Here is a 22366-nt window from a genome sequence, read left to right on the forward strand (position 1 = left end):
AGGCATCTAATAAGCATTAGAAATATTTTCAATTAAAATTTCAGATATTATCATTGTGCTTGCAGTTTTCTGCTCCCGGTAACTGTTCTGTGCGGTCTCGATTTTTGGTGCTGATACAACCTCATAGTTAGTTTAAAGGCTGCATTTGGTGTAGTAACAGTGATTCTGTATTTGCTGTGGATGACAGTGTGGACTGACAATTTTATTGAAATTACACAAGATATAGAGATACCAATCTGACATCAACTTGTTTCCTTTACAGGCCTTGAGATCATCCTGAACTTGCAGCTTTAATTTAATTTATATTTATATATTAGAATTGTTTCTACTCTTTATAATTTACTTTTTGGTATTTGTGATTGTATCTAACTTTTGTATTTATGGTTGTCATTTCCATTAATACCAAAATTATCTATCTATAAAATATCTATATGGAGAAACCTTTTACGGTGCTGCATACTGCATATGATAATTATATATTTAGAAAGTAGAACTAAAGTGATTCATTAAAGAATGATTAGTTAAAACATTTCAAAATGCACCTGCATTATTTCGATTTTGTGAATTTCAAATAAAAGAAAAGTCATATATTTCCTCATTGAAGTTTTCTTAAAAATATAGTTAAAATCTTGTCTCAATCTCGTCAACCCAATATTGTATCTCGTCTCGTGAGCTGAGTGTATTGACACCTCTAGTAAATTGACATTTGTAACAGTTACCATGGATGCTGGTGTATGCATGTCGTCTTCTGTAAGTAGTGTGTTGTTACAGCCTTACACATTTCAATCAGCTACACTGTTTTTTACAAGAGAAAATTAAAGAGCACACAGGGGGATATGATGGAGAAAAACAGGAGGAAAGAGTGTTACATCTTTCTTCCTCTTTTCATTTAGGACTGAAAATAGGTCCTCCTCCTGACAGTTTTTGGATAGTGGAAGCATTTCATGCAGCTTAATGATGTTTGTAAAGAAACGGAGCTGCGAGAGCAAAAGAAAATTAGGGCAATGTTTGTCAATCATTCTGTATTAATATTAATATTTTGAATTAATTATGTTGAACACACTAACACTATATGATGAAACTGTAAACACACTAAGAGCAATGCTGCACCACATGAGCTGAGGGCAAACACTGTGTTTAAGACAAAATGTATAAAAACATGAAGTGAGATATTATATGTCAAAGGTATGTGCTTTACAGCTGGGTTACTTTCTTGACAATGGAAAACATTTGACCATCAGTTCATTATGGCAGATAACATGAAACCAAGCTACATGAATTACCAGTCATATCTGTTCTACTTCATCTAAGACTAACTTCACTTTTTTCACAGTGCTGTTAATTTTGTCATTTTTGTGACTAAACTGACATTAAATAAATAAGTAAAATGCCCAAGACATACTTTAACTGGCTTCTTGTTGTTGTTGTCAGTATATTAAAATTTGAAAATGAAACCTTGTTTACGTCATGGGTTGAACTATTTTAAATTTGTAATTTTCATTTCTCCACAATAGATGGTTATTGCAGTATTTACCTAAAATTACCTGATAAAAGAAATAAAACTAGAAAAAAGACAAACCATTCTAAAAATAACAATAGTGTGAAAGAACAAAAAGCTGTGGTTTCTGCTGAGAGAGTCTCTTTCGTATAATAATCTCTTGTTACTATTATAATATATTAGCACCTCTACAGACTATTTCTATTGAGACTCGTTAGTGCCAAAGGCAAGACTTCACAGTTTTTACTCAGAGACAATCCTTATTTTCCCTTCAAAGTCCTGTGGGAAATAGAAGACAGCAAATACTGCAGGTGCAGGCATGGGCTGTCTGTATGCTGCAGTACAGTGTACTATAAGGTTATGAGTGAAACTAAAGTGGTGAAGTGTGAGGATATGAACATCTCAGGAAAAGTATGCACTGCAGAGAAAACAAGAGGCAGACACAAACATGCAGAAACACAGAGAGAGAGAGATGATTTTGATGTTCCTTTAAATAAACTACTACCTTAAAATGAGGACAAAATATCACCTAGCCAAACAAATGAAGCACCACACAAGCGCGCACACACAAGAACACACATGCCTCCCAATCGCACTCAAGGCAAATGAAAGCAAGATAAAAGCAAAGACAATGTCTGATACAATCAGCCTATCTGACAGAGCTTGCTTAACAAATCACGCTCAAATATAGAATAATCAAACCCCCTCCTGACCTGCGGTGCACGCTGCTCTACATAGACTTGTAGTTGCTTAAAAGCATCAGTGTTTTTTTCTTAAGCAATAATACATGAACTCAACCCTGACACGCTGTGACTGACTCACACAGCTACTCCATCAGGAGAACACAGAGAGGAAGAGAGTGAGTACAGCTAATTTGTATTGAATGGAGAAAAAGGGAGAGAGAGAGAGAGAGAGAGAGAGAGAGAGAGAGAGAGAGAGAGAGAGAGAGAGAGAGAGAGAGAGAGAGAGAGAGAGAGAGAGAGGGAGAGAGAGGGAGAGAGAGAGAGAGGGGCTCGGACAGTGGGCTCATGCATCACACAGTTGGCAGAGTATCATGGACAATGGCCTTTGAGCGCATTACATCCCACCTAGCACAAAGCTGATATATGCTTGTGTGTTTGTGGCTGTGGTGGTATGAGACTGGAAAACAGTGCTGTGGAAAATTGAGAAATGGAAGCTGAGGAATTATTGGATTTTTGAAGGAATGTCACAGCACAATCAGAGGACGCAAGGTGACTGCAATCAAACATTTGCTCACTGGAAGTAATCTGTTCCCTCTACAACAGAAGAGCCGGTGGAGTGTTTTCCTGCAGTTTCTGAAGAGAGTCTCGACTTTAAACAAGTTGGACAGGAGAACCTGTGTGTTGTTTATTTCAGGTTACACTATAGTCTCGTTTAGAGTAAGTTAGCTATAAATAGGAAGAGAGCACGAGACCCAGATGCAGCGATATAAAGAGAAATAGAAAGGGTTAGGGACGTGAGAGACACACACAGAGAGGCTCTGGTATTAGATCTACTCCACAGAGCGTTGTGATTCAGTCTGGTAACGCCCACAGAGATTGCCCATCCTCATAAAAACAATGATTCTGACTCGGCTCACCAAGAACACAACATGACATTTAGTTCTAAACCCTGGTCTGCAACTCCTACACAGGCACAACAGCATTATTGAAAAAAGGAAAAAAAAGAAAAAAGGAAGATAAAAGCTATCTAACACATTACAGAGAAACAGATACAACAATGCTCCGTGCCGACTGAACCGTAGAGGCACACCAGGAAGCCTAAATGACATTTACACTTGAACCCTGGTGTTGAACACATGCACACACACGCTGAGACTCAAACACTCTCTCCTTCTCTCTCTCTCACTCAACAACACTCGTAGAAAATTAAGCGGAAACATAATGAGTGAATCTGCAAATACACAAAGAAACTCTACCCAGACAATAAGGCGTTTTCTGAGCACTGCAGTGAACAAACAATCAGTTCTGTGACGATCACATAATCACATTAGCGATAAAAATCCCATTAACTCCTGATTATACATCAGCTTCTCTGCTGTCTTCAAGTGCCCTGTACAACAACCATCAAGAATGATGGAAAAATGACAAAGCTGTTTCCCTTCTAAGCCCCCAGCCTTGCCTAACCAATTCCCCTTACGTAACCCCCAATGTACTATCAGAGCATGGAGGCTGCACATAGCTTGTACATCGTCCTTCTCTCATGGCACTCAGTCAGGAACCAGACACTACAATAAAACTTATTTGGGTGCCTCAGTGAAACAATGACTGAAGACATACTCCCACAAAATCTAATTCCAGACAGTTGATAATACTAAATTTCACCCTTCCAGCCATCTAACACTCATGCTTTTTCATCCGTAATACCATACTCCATTAGTTATCTTCCTTCTTTATTTTTTTTACTTTTTTTGTTGCTGGTGTCTCCCACACGCTCTCTCAGCCATCAAGCTCTCACCACAAGTTTCACTTGTACTCTTTTCTTATTTTTCCAAAGGGAAATTGTCAATTTTCTCAATTCTTTCTGCATTCTTTCAAACTCCCCTTTTTATTATCCACCTCACCCTCTTACTCAGACTATTCTATTTTGTATCACTGTTAGAGTATCAGCCTGTTACATCAAAACTGCAAATAGAAGCTCAAACGTGGCTTTTCTTTAGATCGTGCAGACATATGTAATGTGGTGCCATACAACCCAGAACCTCAGAGAGATACTGCTGGTTGGTTGGGGTGAGGTGAGGTGAGTGAGTTGTTTTTGGGTCCCTCTTTGGGAAAAAGGGGCTACGCTCCTTTAATGTTCTGGGACCCAGGCGGCTTAATGTCACATTCACTACGAATGACAAGCTGACACATGGCATCAGACGTTCAGTAACAGACAGCTGTCTGAGAGGACTCGTTCATGTGCCTCCTTACAGCTCCAGCCCTTTGATGCAATCACTAATCAACAGAAGGCGAAAATAAAGCTATATATCAACCACTTAAACTAGCAGTTTATTGGACATATAGGCTGGAGAGGTCTTCGTGGCTGGGTAGAATGAAGGAAGGAGAGGTACACAGGACAAAGACATTTTTTTAAAGGAAATTGATCACGTAAGGAGAATATGAGAGAAATAAGAATGACCTAGTTCAGAGGCAGAGGGAGGCTTTTTTTCTCCATTGTGTCCCTGTGTGATCGTCTAGAATATGTATGTGTGTTCTGTGAGCAGAATATTGAATATTTCATTTCACCCAATTCACTAAGACTAGAAATTGATTCTCTATCTAGAATTCACAGAAGCAATTAAGAGTAAAAGCCCATTAGAGGCAATTATACCTAATGTAAGCTTTCTTTCACTCAGCAGTACAATAGTTTCAGACTGTTGGAACAACTGCAGCTATCCAGATCAATACTAAATGAACCCCAGATTCAAGCAGAATACAAGTCTCTCCGACAAACACAATGTTCACATGGATACAATTTAATAAGCGGTGGACAATTAAGATCTCACACGCCTGGCCTTCGAAATTGCCATAACCGCATGCAACAACTGTTCACTATCATAACAGGGGGACTAAAAACATCTGGCCTTGCACCCCAGACAAAGCTTTGGTGAAAAAAAAGAAAGCAAATATAAGCCTGAATTAATTTTGCAAGCCCCTCTTTCAGAAAATCCTCTTTATTGATGGGGAGAAGTGGGACGGGAATATGCAGAACCTCCTACGCATGATATTCCTAAGAAGTAATCCAGAAGGCTGTTCACTGGCGTGTGTAGCACTCAGGCAGCTACACAAAGACGCATGCAAATGAAGTTAAGTCTCAAGTGGAGCAACAGGGGGAGAGAGGACCAAATAGTGACTCACTGTCAAATGTAGGGCACAAATATGGAAAAGCTTAGCCTTGGAAGCATTTTGTTATTCAAAGGACCTAAAACGCCACTGAAAGAACAATAAGTCACTTCCACTTGTGTCTCGCTCCGATGTTCTTCTGACAGTTTCATTCCTCTATCTGCAAAATGTGTGACACAACAGCTCAATTAATTAAAACGACCCAGCAATCATAAATACAGAAGGCAGTAAAATTAAACCTATATTATAATTAAATATAACAACCTTCTCCTGAACTCTAAAATAACAGCCTTATTATTCCTGTCTATTTCTAACACTACTCTGTAAACACAAACAGGGTTTCCCACCAGTGCGTTGCAAGCCTGGCAGCCCGCCGGGTCTGAGCATCGGGGAAAATTTTTTGAAAATGTATTTTTAATCTAAAATGTGTCGTACAAGTAGCGTAGCTCCTTTAAAGAGCGGCTCAGTGCGTAGGTTGTGTGTGTAGCAAGTGTGCGGTCGGTAGAGAGAGAGAGAGAGAGACAGAGAGAGAAAAAAAGATAAAAAGAGAGGGATAGAGAGCGCGGAGCAGAGAGTATGAAGTTCAAGGTTCCCATACATCTTCACGGACACAATAGAGACCCAAAGCCCTGTAATATAATTTCTGTGTTCATGTTTTCCATGCATGTGGGAGCCATGGAAGTTAACAGTATAGCAGTGAACCTAGCAGTGTAATGTGTGTCTAGTTTAGGCTATTTGTCAGTGAATAAAAGCTAAACCTCCTCAAGACCCAAGCCAAGTTCTTGTTTCTTGCTTGCCACCCAGCTGAAGTGAAGGGGATTAGCCCAAAAGTTAGCGACAACTTTAGCTCAGGCTCATTTAAAGCCTGAGGTAGGCAGTTTATCTGGAAAAGACAAAAAAAAAAAAAGCCAGAATTTGAAAATACAGTCCTCCTCCTGCAGCTCTCCATCCTCCCCTCTCTGTCCTAAACCTCTCCTACCAGAAGAACAGTAGCAAGTGCACAACTCCTTCTCCCTACCTTAACTAAACAAGAACGCCTCTCACCTGTTTTTAAGTCCGCCACACAGGAATTTGAGTGATGTTGTTTTTCACTACTGGGGCCTGAGTTCACTTCCATTGAAAATCTCTAGCTCCGGCGTTTTTGATAAGATTATGCACAACAGCTTTTCTGGCGGAAACCCTGAAAACTGTCTGCCAGTGCGTTAGGAAGTCATGCACACCCCACTGAAGCTACAAGAAGTGGAGGAGGCCACACTTTCGCAATCCACTGCACAAACAAAAGAGCCTAGAGGTGTCACATCAGGCTTAGCTTTGATGCTCAGCTTTGATGTGCAACAGTGATGATCACCTATAAACCACAGCTGTACAGTATGTGGATATACAGGGACACAGTCTCACAAAAACGGATTTACAGTTAACTATATATATACTCAAACATATACTGTAAGCAGAACTTACATTTCCGTGGTTGATGAAACCGTGTTCTCTGGCGATGCGGTCAGCCTCCTCAGGCCCCCCATTGATCTGGACAGCCCAAGCGTTGGTGTAGACCTCTGCAGCGTCAGTCCACTTCAGCTCTGCTATCAGGAGGACAAGGACTGTCCATAAGTGCAGTAGGGCCACCCTGGCATCCATGAAAAGGAGAACACTTTACAGGGCAGTCTATCCGTCCGTCTGTCACTGCTTCCCAGGCAGAGTGGAGCTGCTCTACCTTACAGCAGCAAAGTAGAACAGTGGCCTAAAGAGGACATGAGAGGACAGCTATAAGGACAAAAGTGGTTTTCTTAACTGGGTCGCTCCAGGGCCTAAATTACCTACTGCAGATACCATTCAGAAAACAAACCCAAAACTGCTGGCAAAAATAAACAGCACCCCTATAGATCTTATCATGCATCATCGTTAGCTCAATGTCCACTGTGAAATTCAGAGACAGTAAAAAACATCTTAATAAATGTGTAATGCATAAATATTAGGTCAAAACAGACAAGGGCTCTGCCAAAAACAATTATTTTTCTATCCTTCCTCATCTTTTTCAGACCTGAATTGGTAATGTATGATAATCATATACCGTAGGCTTGCTGCTGCAATACAGGAGGAGCTCCAAGCAAACCAGTGCACAGCCAGCTGTGTCAACTAGAGAGACAAAGAGGATTTTGAAACTCTTTTCTTTAGGCTCTCTGGTACCCTTGTAATATTAGGATATTCAAATTCAACGTCTAAAAGGGTACAATGTATTTTAATTGAACTGTAAAATAGCAAGCATGATAAAAAAAAAGAACCATTATTGGAGCAAATGTTAAAAGTAAGAAAGATTTTCAGACTGGCACATTCCATGGGTCTTTGATTTGCAGCTCTTTGAGTTGTAAGAAAAGGAGCCCATGAGTCACACACATATAAAAGGGAAGCTTTTGGTAAGTTAACCGACGCTGAGTGAAAAAGAAAAATGAAAAGGTGTGGGATTCTTGCTAAGTATATCAGTTCATCCTTAGAAAGATGAAGAGGAAGGAGGTGATGCACGTTTAAATGCCTGTCCGGTCCCACTGCTGATCCCACCAATGTGGCATCAGTGTGCCATTCAGTGAGTCAAACCCTGCTACACCATGAGCTGATGTGTGCAAAGTGTCCAATCCAAGCCATTATAATTGAACACATTTATGTATGTTGTGTTCAGTTGTGATTGCTGGTTTCCCTAGGGGGTGTAAAAATTCAAAAATAAGTAATTTCCTCTATGGCCACCCACAGGACAAATTAAGATTTTCATCCCTTTTCAAGGCTTTAAAAATGGCAAAATCATCAGTGTGTTCATTCTGTCAGACAGTTTCAAACTGTGGAGTGTAATGAACGCTGGAGGCTTCAGGGGCTGCTATGGGGCGTCTGACTTTCAGTCCTGTTAATGAATTTTGGAAAAAACAATGGGAGCCTGTGTCTTCTGCAAAGTAAGGCGAACGTGCATCAGGGCAGACTGTTCTACTGACTGTGGCTGACAGTGTTTAGACTCTTCGTAGGCAACAGAGGTGAAAAAAAAAAAAGTATTTTCACAGTGCATTCCAATTAAGTGGTGGTTATATTTGGTTTTGACAGGTTCAAATTTTAATGACCCGTCAATATTGATTTTCCAGGTTACGAACAAGGATACAAGTCCTCTCAGATAGCTGGATATTTTCGCAAGGAAAATAAAACTAATTGAGAGAATCCCTTATGGCAGTTGGTAATTTGAAATGTAGAAACGTAATTGGTTTCCAGGTTGTGGCGGTTTTTGCCTCAAGTTCTCCGTAAACTTCATTGTCCAAAACAAGAAAAAACATTTCACATATTTTTACCACACGCAGAAGACGCCCTCACCCTTCATTCACCCTAACAATTATTCCCCATTTCTGCATACCCAAACTATTGAAAGAGGAGAAACCTTGCTGGGTACATCTGTGGCTTCACAGATACATTTAGGAGTGGGTGTGATTTGAGCGCAGCAGGAGAGTTGGTGGAAACATGACCAGGGGCTGTCACTCTTCCCGTGGAGCAATTCTTCTGAGCTCATTAGACGCTATGCTGGAGTCGCAAAAACAGGAGCAGGGGGTCTGCTGTCACTGAGAAGGCTGAGGGCGGGAAGAAGAGATGGAGAGTGAAAGAGACGTAGGGAGGTGGGGCATAACTCCCCCCATACAGCATTGCGGATAATGAGTACATAATAACAAATGCCCAAAACACCTTCTCTCCAAACACAGCCTGGAGAGGTGTTTACAAGAGGCTGCTTACTCTTACAATATACATCAAAGGCCTTAAACTGAGATGAAACTTCAACCCTTCAAAGCGCAGGAGAACTTAAGACTTTAGGATCTAAACTACAATGAAAACAGAAAATCTGTTGCGTAACCTCTTTGGATATTATTACCACGCTCCAGTGAGTGAGACGGTGGAAAATGAAGGGGTGGAGAGGTGACCATCGCTATGCTAAAATAACACGACCGCTTTCAATTATTAATTCAGCACCTCTTGTTTCAAGCTGTTGACAGACCTCCAAATGTGGTTCAGTGTGTCAGAGTGACAAGGGTGGCTGGGATATTTTGATCAAAGAACACTTTGTCACTCACAGAACATCAGCAGTGACAACAGGTGGTTCCTGTGATAGCACATTTCTATCATATTAAGACATGTCCAGAAAATTCATAATGAGCAATTCTCTCCTCTCTCTCTCTCTCTCTTTCTCACAGCAACAACATCTGAGGTGCCCTTGAGAAACACGCTTCACCACCAAAACCACCACCACCACCACCACCCCCCTCCTCCTCCTCCTCCTCCTCCTCCCGCTCCTGTAGAACTGTTCAGGAGCCAACAGAACAAGAGTGTGCTGCACAGACTATACACAGTGATTCCTGTGCCTCGCTCTCCACCACTACTTATTCTAGGACTAGCTGGATCAGCAATGCTTTAACACTATGCATTCATTATAGTTCTGATATCATCATTAAGCCCTTGGGCAACAGCTAGCTACTGCACTGCGAGATATTCTCCGGAGTTGCAGCTTCAGGGAACACTAGATTTTAAGATCTATTACGAGCCAGACGGCTGAAAATGGATCCTTATGCAGAAAAAGTCTCGTTAGATGTGAGGACATTTTTAAAATATAGTAATATTATAATATGGTGGTACCAATGGTGTATGAATATGTAGGTAATATAATGTTTCTTTTTCCTAATCTTACTTTGAATCTGATTAAAATGATACAGCAAAATGCCCAATATTATATTATTGCCAATTACCATAAATGGCAATACATAGGTTTTTATAGGCTGCAAATAAATGTGAAGGCTCCATATGTGTTTCGTTTATAAATTAGATGTACTAGATTACTTTTCATTACCCCGTTATTTCATATTTACTGCTGCTGTCATTGTCAGAGGTCACCTGACCACACCTCAGGCAGAAGACCCCCCACCCTGTAATCACTGTTAACAAGACACAATATATGCTGCCCTTATCCTCTCTGTTCTTTCTTTGACCCTGGCTGTGCAGTGTGTGTGTCCTGCAAGCAAGATTTCTACTTTATTTGATTCAAGCCTCTGATAAAGACATTTGATTTGCATGTTAATAACTTTGTTCTCTCGATGCACGGCTTAAATCACACAAAACAAAGACCAAAACATCAGCCAAAAATTCTAAGAAAAGAAAAGTACTCTACGCTGCAAACTTGGAGTCCTGCCTCGTCGTCTCTCTCTCTCTCTCTCTCTCTCACACACACACACACACACACACACACACACACACACACACACACACACACACACACACACACACACACACACACACTCCAGCCTACCCACTAGGTTTTTAGAACAGTCTTCTTTGATAATAAAGCTCATTGTTCACTATAAAATATCTGGCCTCACTGTACATTTTTATTGCAACAACTCTTTAAAACCCAAAGATGGGGGATCCTTGCCAGTTTATATAAATATCAGGCAATAAATCATAATTTATTTTAAAGCTCTCTCAGATGCTGGTATCAGCCTCAAAAAATCAGCTTTGGTCAGTTGTAGCTCAATAAATGACTCTGATATTACCAACAGTGACACTCATAATGTCACCACATTATTAAAATCAAAGCACTGAGTCAAACATGTTATCATATTCCATTATCAGTACAGCCCACTTCTAGCTCTACCTCTTACACAGTGATGGTATCATGGTAGTAAAGATGTAGAGTACAGATCTAGGCTTGAGACCAGAGAGATATCAATCTGACTCTCCTCCCCATCTAGAAAATGCATATGACCTAGACAACACTCGACCCTCAGCAGCTCCACTGCAACTTCTTGCTGAAAGTAGTATTAGTGAATAACAGTGAAGCCTACATTTACATACATCCAATTGTACAAATGTGATGTATGTGACAAGCAACATGCGCATTCAGTTTACTTTTTCAGTCTGGAGAAACCCAACAAGCATAATGTGACAGAATAACAGATCCGCTTTTGATGGGGATAAACAGGCTATTTCCATTGGTAATGACAAGCACAGTAAACTGTGACAGACCATATGCAGCACTCAGCTCTATTTCAGGCTGCCCAACAGCCAAATCTACACCCACCATGTGCTCCAGTCTGGGCTGCCCTTTCATAGAAAACCAAGGCACAGGAGAGAGCTGAAGCATTTGTGAAGTACCACTGACAGCCAAGCATCCTCTCCTGAGAGTGAAAATTGCTCAGAGTGGAAGCATGATTGCAAAACCAAAGGCACTGTACAGGCATGTTCTGCTCAGAGTGGACAGTGGTACACAGCTGGGAGTGAGCTGTATGACGATCATCACTGCAAAGTGAGCGAGAAAGCTGTGACTGAGTACCACTAAAGCCTGATCCATCTTAGCTCCCAGTGTCTACGAGAGATGGAAAAGCCTGATAAAATGTTGTCTAGGGCAGCAGTAATGTGTCCAGGAGAAAGGATCAATGTGTAAGTAATGTCCCACAGAGAGATCCAACCCGATTTTTAACAGCCATCTGAATCTTGGCATTGTTCCCTGTGTCAAACTTCCCTTCATTCACAACACGCTCTGCCCTAGTTTATAGATGAGTTATATTGATGACAAGTTTGTCTTCCGTCTTTCTCTCCTCCACTGCCTTTCTGTTTTATGCTTCTTATAAAACGTGTTCCTAAGAGCACACAGCTGAAAAATTATCAGTATTGTTAGACTGTAGTACTGGTGACAAATCAACAGAGCTGGAAAGGTGGTGTCCAGGGCAGAGTGTGCATGTAAACAACTCAGTCCACCTTTTTTCTTGCAATTATACAGAACCATCTGTTATTTTATTCTTTAATCTCTTAACTGCCCTGGGCACGATTTAGGCCAAACAAAAAGAGGCACAAAGGGTAAATTTAATAGGGTAATATTTGATGGGGTAAAGTAGTGTAATCCAACTGAAAAAGGAAGCTTCGAGCATTTTTGTTTGCCTCAGTAGATGGTGACCTTGACTTTCTCGATGAAATCCCAGTGAGTGATACAGGAGAGGTATAAAATATCAATGGCAAACAGAGGACAAGACAGAATAAGTTTGATCACTTAAGAGTTCAGTTTTTCCAGCAGAATCTGATTTGTTGGTTTAACCAGAACTCACTTTGTTCATGTCAAACAGGCACATAAATTAATCCGATGTCAGTGTGAAGTAGAATTGTACGGAGCTTGGTTAAAGCAATCTCTGCCTTTCCCTGTGAAGCAGAACTAACTTAAATGTATTACAGCAATTCCCACCATCACACATAAACTACTTGATGAGGGCTTTAGCCTATTATGGCTTTAGGGTGAATAAGTGAGAGAACAAATAATATGGAAGAATGTGTGCACTAAGAGAGAGACAAAAAGAGGGAGGAAAGCCGAGTATGGATCTGAAGTCACATGAAACCTGCTGCATTAAAAACAACACTGGCAATACAACAATAACAACAAACATGCCGGTATCTTACCAACAATAAACTTCAGAGAGAAAGCACTGCCGATCAAAGATGGTCAATAATCGGACTAAGTCATGTCTTCCTCAAAGGAAAAGGTCCACCTATACTGGGTGAAGAGAGCCCGATACCCAGACTAGTGTAGGATTCACCTGACTGGGAGGACTGGTGAGGGTTGTCGGCAGCGCTGGCAGAGACTTTATGCTAAATTAGCCGTCATGCTTTCCGCAAATATGTTCCCACCCACTCTGTCACAGCTCCCCTCCCTATTTTATACACGTCCAACTCGTGGCTACTTCACTGAAACTGAAAGAGTCAACCAGTTGTCACTCGTACCGTTTCCAGTCAGATGTCAACAGGGACCGAGGCAACAAGCCTCCTCATCCTCTTCTTCTGCCTCCGGGCGGATACTCCCCTTTCTCCTGCGGCTTTGCCTTTCAACTTTACATTTAGCTTTAGAGGTAAACCCGACGCTGTACGTATCCCTACTCAGTCCATGAGATAAATAATAATGCACACACCCATCCCTCTCCAAAAAAGTGCTGAATTCAATTATCCCGTGTAACGTTAGCTTATCATCTGCCACCAACTTGCCAGTTAACTTCAACGCTCGTAGCCAGTCATTTCTTTCACAGCTTCTTCTCACGGTTTCAGTTGTTTCACATGGCTTGTCTGCTGACTACAGTGTGTTGATATTAATTTCACACACGGACGGACGCACACACACAGACACACACACAGAGTAAACACACGGATATAAAAAGGAGGAGAGAGAGGGGGCTACATGCCAATGGAAACGTAGCGGTTCAGAACTGGATGGAAACGATAACAAACTGCCACTAACGCTTTTCTCCAGGAAATACGTCACGTTTAGAGCCTCCTGGACTATCGTGTGCGCTTCATTTAAGTACCGCAATTGTTGAGAGGGGCGGGGCAATGTTTCCTGTTAGTCTGAAAAAGGGATAAACTCTCCAAAAGTCACATTTACCCTCTTTTAATTCGATGTCAATATTTTATCCTCTTTAGCAGGAGAGATTAATTCATTCGCGACATAATTTGAATTGATAAATGTATTATACGTAGCGGCAAAAAGTACACATTTGTACAATAATTTGGTCGTCAGCGACAGAATATATATTTTGGTTATTCTGAAGATAACACAAGCTGTTTTTGGTTATACTTGAAGCTGTTAGCGTTGTCTTTTTTTGGCTTTCTTTGTTATTTTATCGTTTTATACACGTACCGGGACATGCCTATATTTAAAACACGCATCCTCGTTGGCCAGATAACTGTTTTTTTTATAGCTGTATGTGACCGCCATCTTCTGGGTTTCTGTTGAACTTACACCGGTGGATAAAACCACACCGTACCGGCAGACGGCGCCATAATACAAACCTTTCAGTCTGGCTGACTCGCATGGTTGTGTCTACCCCGTTTACAGCCTGGCATAAGTGATATCCAGCCCGCTTTCAGCAGTTTCCCCGCTAACACGGACCAAAGTTATCCCGGAATAAGGACAGCACGCATGTGCCGTCAACCCGGATGTAGATATTTTCACGCGTCTATTCCCCATTTCACCAAGTTGAGACTGATTTGCTGGAAGGAAAGACAATTATATTTTAGCACCGGACTGGACAAAGCTTTGCCATTCCAAACCGGTCCAAAGCGGGTTAACCAAGCTGTGAAATGTGTCGACCTATGTGGATGTCACATCTGAGTGACAGAGCCACAACAATCTGTTTCCGAAGAGCTGCTCTTTAGATTTACGGTGAGCGGAGAGCATGAGTGGGTAAACACAGCCTACACGCAATTTATGTTGTCATGAACTATGGATATTAAGAATGCATGTGACTATCTTTACCCGAAATCAATGTTTATTGTCGTGACTGAAGTTGGGATGACAAAGACAAAGGTAGGCATGTTTCAATGACCCCCCTCATCCTCTGTTGCAGAATACATCCTGTTACTTAAAGGATGGACTTTCGCGGTAGGAGGCATGAACGAGGCAGCAACTGGACCGACCCGGAGATAGTGGAGCTACTCCAGCTGTGGTCCGATGAGTCGGTCCAGATTGAACTAGAGAGCTCATTGCGCAATCAGCGTGTATTTGACCGCATAGCTCAGATCCTGCGCGAAAAGGGCATCTACCGCACAGGTGACCAGTGCAGGGAGAAGATCAAGAAGATGAAGCTGGAGTACCGCCGCATAAAGGACAATCATAAAATGAGGTCTTGGAAGTTTTATGATGTGATGGACAGGGTGTTGGCGAACAGACCGGCTATCACTTACTCTTCCCTGGGCGGGGCTGTCATAGCTCAACAGGTTTTTCAGAGTCCTGGTGGGACAGATGCCTATCTGCAAGGGGTTTCTGCAGGTGCCTTTGGTCCAGCTTCTACAGGTGGGTTTTTGTTTGGTCACCCTCCTAAGACTGGAGATCCGCTAGATATAAAATGTGAAGATGTTGAGGAGAGCATGCTGAACTCAGGTGTTGCACCTCCAGAGATGTACTATGGATCTGGGGATGATCAGGAAACTGATGGGCAGTCTCTACTGGGACCAGAGGACGCACTGGGTCAAGGAGAGAGTTCAAATGCAAGGATCTCTCCTTCAGGTAGTTTATCCAAATCATAAGTGCATTTATTGATGTTTTTATGACTAGATTAATTGGTGTTAAGTAGTTGCAAGTCTTGTCTCATATCTATTATTATATTTTGTCACCAGGTTTTACTGACCTGAATATTTCTGGCTCTGCCACCCAGTCTGGTGGTGGTCCTGTGCCACATGATGCATCTGAGCTACCCAGTAAGGACGGTTCTCATCCTCCATCTGCTGTAAGACAGAGGAAGCGCAGACGGGCGGGCAAAACATCATGGGGTCATGTAGGTGCTAGATGTGGCAGTCAGGGGCGCCTGGATAAAGCTCTGACCAGCTTCCTCACCTGGCAGCAGTCAGCTGAAGAGCGCCTCCTCTCCCTTGAGGAGGCACGACTGGAGAGGGAGCTGCAGGCCGAGGAGCGAAGGGAGCAGCGGGAGGAGAGGAGGGCAGAACAGGAGCGCCAGCATGAGTTGCGCCTGTTCAGTATGCTCACGGGGGCATTGGTCAGACGGGATACTCAGACCGCTGCAACAACACTAGTGGACCCCACTGTGTCACCCCTAGTTAATCTGTCAGCTTCACTGATGGCCGCAGCTGCCTCCTCTGTCTCATCATCTTTATCTCAGCCACCTTCAGAGGCACCCACTACACAGGCTGTTTCCACTGAGGAAACGACAACATCAACACTGCCCTCATCTGTCAAGGCCTGTGAAATGTCTGAGATCATTTTGGCAACTCTGAGAGGTGCAGAAGCTCCTGGCCGGAGTGTGTACCTGTCCGACCGCGGTAATGCTATCCGACAGCATCAAGGCATTCTCCAGGAGGGCTATGCCCAATATGGAGCAGACAGATACCATGACACAAACAACCCTAATGTGAGTATGTCATAAATACTTGTCAAAACTATTTAGCAGCTCCAATATGTTAAAAAATGACAATGACATTTGTTTATATGATTCTCTCCTTTTCTCGTTCCAGGGTGTAATAAACATGGGCACCAGTGAGAACAAATTATGCTATGATCTTCTTCATAAACGGGTAAGATTAACAGTGCAGTCGCATTTGGATAATAATGATGTAATGCTTTGTGTTTAACCCTGTACGTTATCTTAAACAATTAATTCACAAATGAATTCATATCCCTTCCTTTTGCAGCTGACCCAGCCTGACATGCTCCATATTGACCCGTCTTTGTTGCAGTATTCAGACTGGAGGGGACACACGTTGTAAGAGACAAAAGTTGACATTTATCTTCATTTTTAATGAGAGAGCACATTTGTCATGTGGCTCATATTAAAAATTGAACAAAGTAAACATGAATCCTCTTAAAGCCTTTTTATCTCGCTGTCTTGCAGCCTGAGAGAGGAGGTTGCAAAGTTCCTGACTCACTACTGTTGTTCTCCAAACCCTCTCAAAGCTGACAATGTGAGTGAAGATTGTTTCTTTTATTGCCTGAGAGCAACACGAGTCATATGTGTAAGAAAAAAACTGCAGTCATTTAAGTATATTAAAATGTAAGAGAATTTGCGTGAAGCATACAAATAGCAGGAAAATGAGATTTGTGTAAAGAAGGTCTCATGTTGTGATGGATACAGATGTCCAGGAAATTATGTAATTACTGACTGTATTGCACCCATTCATTCTCAAAAATGAAGGCGGTGGATTCAGTTAATTTACTTGATTAACTCAAATTACGATCATAGAGATACCAAATCCTACAATTGAACTACCATTGCCTTTTTAATGTAACCAACTTAATTTGCAGATGTAATGAATGGCTGTTTTAGCAGGTGGATGAATTGGTGCATACACTATTTATCAGGCCTCCCTCGGCGCCTTAATTGGGTCTTTCATAACTCGGCGGATGTGTGTGTTTGTTCAGGTTGTGGTGATGAACGGCTGTGGTTCCCTCTTCTCATGTATTGCTGCAGTAATTTGCGACCCTAAAGGTAGGTTCCCAAATGCATTTATACACACATACAATACTGTATATCCATATATTTACTGTATGAATACAAATGTAATACCAATATATATGTAATACCAAAATACCAATGAGAAATCTACATATCAAAAAAAAATCATCATTATGTAAAGTTTAATAGAGAATGGAGATGATGTAGCATGATAAATTAAACAAAACACCTCCTATGTTCTTAATCTTTAAGTGCCTAATTTGAAGCAGTGCAGTGTATTTGCCTTGATATAAAAGTCCTAAGTCTGAGCAAAAGGCCACTTTCATCTATTTACTACCAAGGTGGATCACTTTGATGGTGCATCATTTATTTGTGTTAACACACCTTACAAGATTAAAAGACAAAAATGGACCACTAATACCCTAAATAGTAGATTTTATGCATTTACATACATCATACATAGGCAGAGATTGTATTCACACATACATCTTTAAATGTTTTGTGTTTCATGTGTTTTTCGTTTTGTAGATGCCATTCTCATTCCTACTCCTTTCTACGGTGTTATCACTGAAGACCTGCATTTGTATAGTGATGTCAAATTGTTTCATGTGCCTCTTGACTGTGAGGTAGGAACACACAGCCAGATTTATGGCGCTTTTCCACTACACAGTTCCAGCACGACTCGACTCGCCTCGACTCGGTTCCAGGAACGATCTTTTCCATTACAAAGAAGTACCTACTCAACGTGGGCGCGGTCGTCATAGCACAGCTCCAAGAAACTGCAGTGACTCCGTTTTATACGCGACACAAACACATAAACAATGGAGGACATGGAGACAGTGGTGTACTTGCTGCTGTATGTGGCTTTCTGTCGCACACAAAGCAAGAAAATTGAGCCATATGGCTGTTATGCTGTTGCCGGTATTTAAAAATGCCGGGTTTGATTCTTGTGTGGGATGGCTCATGACTCTTCCAGCGACAACTCTTCTGACCAATCAGCATATCGGCTCGGCTCGTTTGGAACCTCAGCAGAGCAGGTACTAAAAAAGTACCAGGTACCAGGTACTATCCCTAGTGGAAACCCCAAAAAACCAAGTCGAGGCGAGTCGAGTCATGCTGGAACTGTGTAGTGGAAAAGCGCCATTACTTGCATGTGTATGTGTCTGTGTATTTGTTCATACTATTGTGCCTTACTGATTGTATACATTCAGTGGAACTCATATTTTTATGGACATCATGTAATCTTGTGCAGTAGGTTGTATGTTTCTGTTGCCCATTCCCAGCGTTGAAGTACTTTTTCCTTTCCTCTTGTTACGTGTGATTTACAGGCCAGTGGCAAAGACAGTCGACCCTTCCATCTCACTGTGGCCAAACTAGAGGAAGGTCTGAAAAGAGCTAAAGAGGAGGTAATTCATGGATGCATTTGTAACACTTGCCCTCAATGAATCGTAAAAAAAAATACTGAACCCTTCTAAAAACACTACAGCTATGTTTTATGTTCAGGTAAAGGCCTCAGATGCTGCTTTTTGTGAGATTTGTTTTCCTAAAGACAGTATATCAGTTCCCATTTATTTAGAAACTGTCTGTCTCTTTTAGGGGTCAATCATTCGAGCTGTTATCCTGATGAACCCCCACAACCCCCTTGCTGAGATCTACACCCCGAAGGAGATGATTGCCTTCTTGGAGTTTGCCAAAAGGTATGTTTGCCCCACTATTATCTCACACTGTGGCCTAACACCGTAATCCTCCCAGTCTGCAGTCCTGTGGCTCCTTTTAAAGCACATTGACAAGCCCTTGCATACAGTTCCTGTTGTGAACTCTTATTTTACCGACGACAGCTCTGCCCTGTGTGTGGAATATCAAGCGCTCTTGAAGGAGTTTTATTACCTCTCTTAACCATCAGCATATTGTCAAGTTCAGTCATGTGCCAAGGAGTCTCCTACATCATCTATTGTTTTCTAAATGATCTTCCCAGAGTAATTCCCTCCATAGACCCTCACAGGCACTGAGCCGCTGTAACCATAATCCCCAGTGCTTTTACACTGACATAGGACGTTAAAGGAACCGTTTTTTATGTTGTATTTTCATTGTCATAAGCAGTCATTAACTGTATAAAGCATCATTAAGGCTGGACTGTAAAAGTGTATATTGTTTCCTGTTTTAGAAATGAGCTCCATGCCATCATAGATGAAGTCTACATGCTGACAGTATTTGATGAAGCTGTCACATTTCACAGTGTCCTCAGTATAGACAGGTACTGTATGAACCTGACCTCTGCATGATTGCTCTATCAGACCCTTAATCATAACAATTGCGGCCGAAGACAGCCTCTTAACCGCTAATGATGTGCCCTTATTTCAGTTTGCCCGACCCTCAGAGGACACATGTAATGTGGGGGATGAGCAAGGTATGTACTGTGCTGCTCTATGCGGCCTTTTTATATTGCGTTTGCTTTCACGTTATCTCTCGTTTAACTTCCTCTTGTCCTTTCTAGGACTTTGCAATGGCAGGAATCAGAATAGGCACTCTGTATACTGAGAACAAAGACCTTGTGGAAGCTTTGGCCCAGCTGGGCTCATTCCATGGTATCTCTGGAACCACACAGCACCAGGTAGCACAACTTCTTCAGGACAGAGGTATGGATCCAAGCTCTATATGTGCTTTTGCAAACACACTGTCATGTTAGATTTAGACTAAACACAACTTGCCAAATGGGAAAATAAGACAATGAGACAAGCCAAAATTCTAACGGATACAACCAGCTGTATTTGCATGAAGCAAACAGTTGAATGCTCGACTTTAAATTCATGAAAGCAAATTATTTTGGAATGCAATTTTCTCTGTAATTCACACATGTACTTCCCATTTTTTGTTCTATGGATGGGGGCATTGTCATCCTGGAAGAGACCACTCCCATCAGGATATACATTTTTCATCATAGGTGATCATTCACAACAGCCAGGTCCACTCACTGTAGGGGCATTCAGACATGTACCATTTTTTCCTTTGATTTGTCACCCGTCTGTATATCAGCCCCCTTTTTTTCAGCTTGCACTGATTTGACAGGAGCACAGTATGGGGTGCTGCTGCACATCACTCTCACATGTCATATACACTTACCTATTGTCCCTTTATGCTTTTATATTCAAGAGTGGATCAGCGATGAATTTTTGCCTGAGAACAGACGCCGACTGAAAGCTGCTCACAGCTACGTGACAGGGGAGCTGCAGAGTATGGGAATTGACTACCTGGACAGGCCTGCCGCACTGTATGTCTGGGCTGACCTCAGGAAGGTAACAAGACCAAAATCATGTTAAGATTGTTAGGACTGATTAAAATGCAGATAACAATTCTTTCAGACTTTGTGTTCCACGTGGTTGTTTCTTGAAAACAGTGTGGGTGCATTCATGTAGTTTTTATGTGTCACTTCTGTTTCTCTGTTTTGGTAGTACCTCAGAGAGTCGTCATTTGAGGAGGAGTTGTCTATGTGGAGGGGCTTCCTCAAACACAAGGTAGTGTTGAGCTGTGGTCAGGCCTTCTCCTGCTCCATACCCGGCTGGTTTCGCATTGTCTTTGCAGACCAACAGAGTCACCTTCAGCTTGGTGAGTCATAAAGTATTATATACAGTATATTCTGTTTTTTTCAGTTTACACATTTTGTTTGCTAGCTTAAGAGCTAATATCTGTTTTTCCACATTTTTAATGTTATTCTCACCTGTTTTCTGCCTTAAACTAGATACTGAATAGATGATTTCATTGATCAGTCAGTGTTTTGTGTTATTCCAGCTTTGTTTCTTCCTTTGTATCTTAATCTAGGCATTGATTGGATTATAGTTACTGATTTGTTCTGGGAATGTTTTGTGTTATTTCAGGCCTGAAGCGAATTAGAGAGGCTTTGAAAGAAACTGAAGAAAAAATTGCCAGCCATGATTCACTCTCTATCAAAGAAACCAGTGAGGAAAGCAAAAAGTCAGTGAAAGAGGACAGTGCAGACTCAGACAATGCTGCGATTGTAAATTCAACATCATCACCCCAGAGCAAGTCATCAGACCAGCTGAAGGAGAAGGATAGGCCTGTTCCTGACACAGGCTCGCCAGCCACTGATGAGTTTGTATTGCTGGACTGCCAAGCATCTAAGCCTGCAGAGAGCCTGGATTCTCTGATTGGTACTCTTAGAAATCAAATCCGTTCCTCTGATTGGCTAGAGAAAAACACTCCAGAGCTGTCTGCCGGGGACGACCCGGAGATTCTTGATGTATTCAAGGCCCTGCTGCAAAGAGCCAGAAAGTAAGCTTAGGATAAACAGGCACGAATGTAGCTGCCAAATTCTGGAAGGCAGCTACTTATGCATCCTTCCTCCTCTCTTTGTTCATGGTGAAAAGCTTGACACAAACACCTGACTCAAGGTCAAATCTGATGTTTATTTTTGAAGAGCAAAGAGGAAAACATTAGCCGAGAGCAGGCTAAAGAGAAGAGTCGGAGAAAAGAAAAGCCGGCAAGGCCAGACAGGAAGAAAAGGACTGCTGTGGGAGTGCTTTACATCTGCTTCTCGAGGCCTTATTTTTAAGCTGCTATGAGAGATGGCCTTGCTTTTTATAATCCAGAGTCAAAAGATGTTTATTTACTGGAGTAAATGCCAAATGTAAATCAACCAAAATCAGTTACATTTTACTGTCAAACATCTGAAGTCTGTTGATCTGAATTATACATCTTTATTAGTTTGTTCATATGCACTTTATCTTATCAGATTGTATTTTACCTTCTGTGAAATTAATGACCTGTGAATAACAGAATGAAATGTTCTGTCTATATTTGACCATATTCAGTCATTTAAAATAAACCTTAATGGGACGGTGATAAAAATGTTGATGTCTCTCTTTCTCTATTTATGTATGTATTTATGTAAGTTAATTTAACACGTTTGATTTAGATACATTCTGTATTGTTGTCTTGTACTTCAAGACTGATGGCATTTCAGTAGGATTGACTTTTAAAGCTTGCTTTGGGTGGGCTGTGGGCGCATTTCCGTTATAACAAAGGAAAGCGAAGGGGGTGGTAGTTATGTGACGAAGAGG

The 22366-nt window shown here is 41.6% G+C and overlaps 2 protein-coding genes across 3 annotated transcripts in view; one reads left to right on the forward strand and one right to left on the reverse strand.

The window, feature by feature from the left end:
• Positions 1-13465, reverse strand: part of furinb (furin (paired basic amino acid cleaving enzyme) b) — an 86305-nt gene extending 72840 nt beyond the window's left edge. The window contains exons 1-2 of one of the 2 annotated variants that reach the window (XM_053318680.1): positions 13117-13465; positions 6802-7081 (exon numbers count right to left, since the gene is read on the reverse strand). In XM_053318680.1, the coding sequence (XP_053174655.1) occupies positions 6802-6978 (177 nt within the window). In that variant the 5' untranslated portion in view covers positions 6979-7081; positions 13117-13465. Of the gene's footprint in view, positions 1-6801; positions 7082-12795; positions 13003-13116 lie in introns of those variants that run through there. The other variant, XM_053318681.1, reaches the window with a different exon arrangement.
• A 907-nt stretch (positions 13466-14372) lies between these two features.
• accs (1-aminocyclopropane-1-carboxylate synthase homolog (Arabidopsis)(non-functional)) lies at positions 14373-22131 on the forward strand. Its single transcript, XM_053319107.1, has 16 exons — positions 14373-14548; positions 14733-15391; positions 15502-16250; positions 16354-16413; positions 16531-16601; positions 16731-16800; positions 17258-17324; positions 17820-17917; positions 18620-18697; positions 18888-18988; positions 19456-19545; positions 19653-19698; positions 19786-19927; positions 20442-20584; positions 20741-20894; positions 21164-22131. The coding sequence occupies exons 2-16, from the start codon at positions 14755-14757 to the stop codon at positions 21580-21582; spliced, it is 2925 nt and encodes a 974-aa protein (XP_053175082.1). The 5' UTR covers positions 14373-14548; positions 14733-14754; the 3' UTR covers positions 21583-22131.
• Positions 22132-22366: the final 235 nt, after the last annotated feature.

This window comes from Scomber japonicus, chromosome 5 (genome assembly GCF_027409825.1).
Source record: "Scomber japonicus isolate fScoJap1 chromosome 5, fScoJap1.pri, whole genome shotgun sequence".
In the NCBI taxonomy this organism is placed as follows: Eukaryota; Metazoa; Chordata; class Actinopteri; order Scombriformes; family Scombridae; genus Scomber; species Scomber japonicus.

Coding starts and splice junctions, on each gene's coding strand:
- accs (XM_053319107.1), top strand. CDS start 14,755: ATGGACTTTCGCGGTAGGAGGCATGAACGAGGCAGCAACTGGACCGAC. Junction 19,928..20,441: donor ACAACTTCTTCAGGACAGAG/GTATGGATCCAA, acceptor TTTATATTCAAG/AGTGGATCAGCGATGAATTT. Junction 20,585..20,740: donor TCTGGGCTGACCTCAGGAAG/GTAACAAGACCA, acceptor CTGTTTTGGTAG/TACCTCAGAGAGTCGTCATT.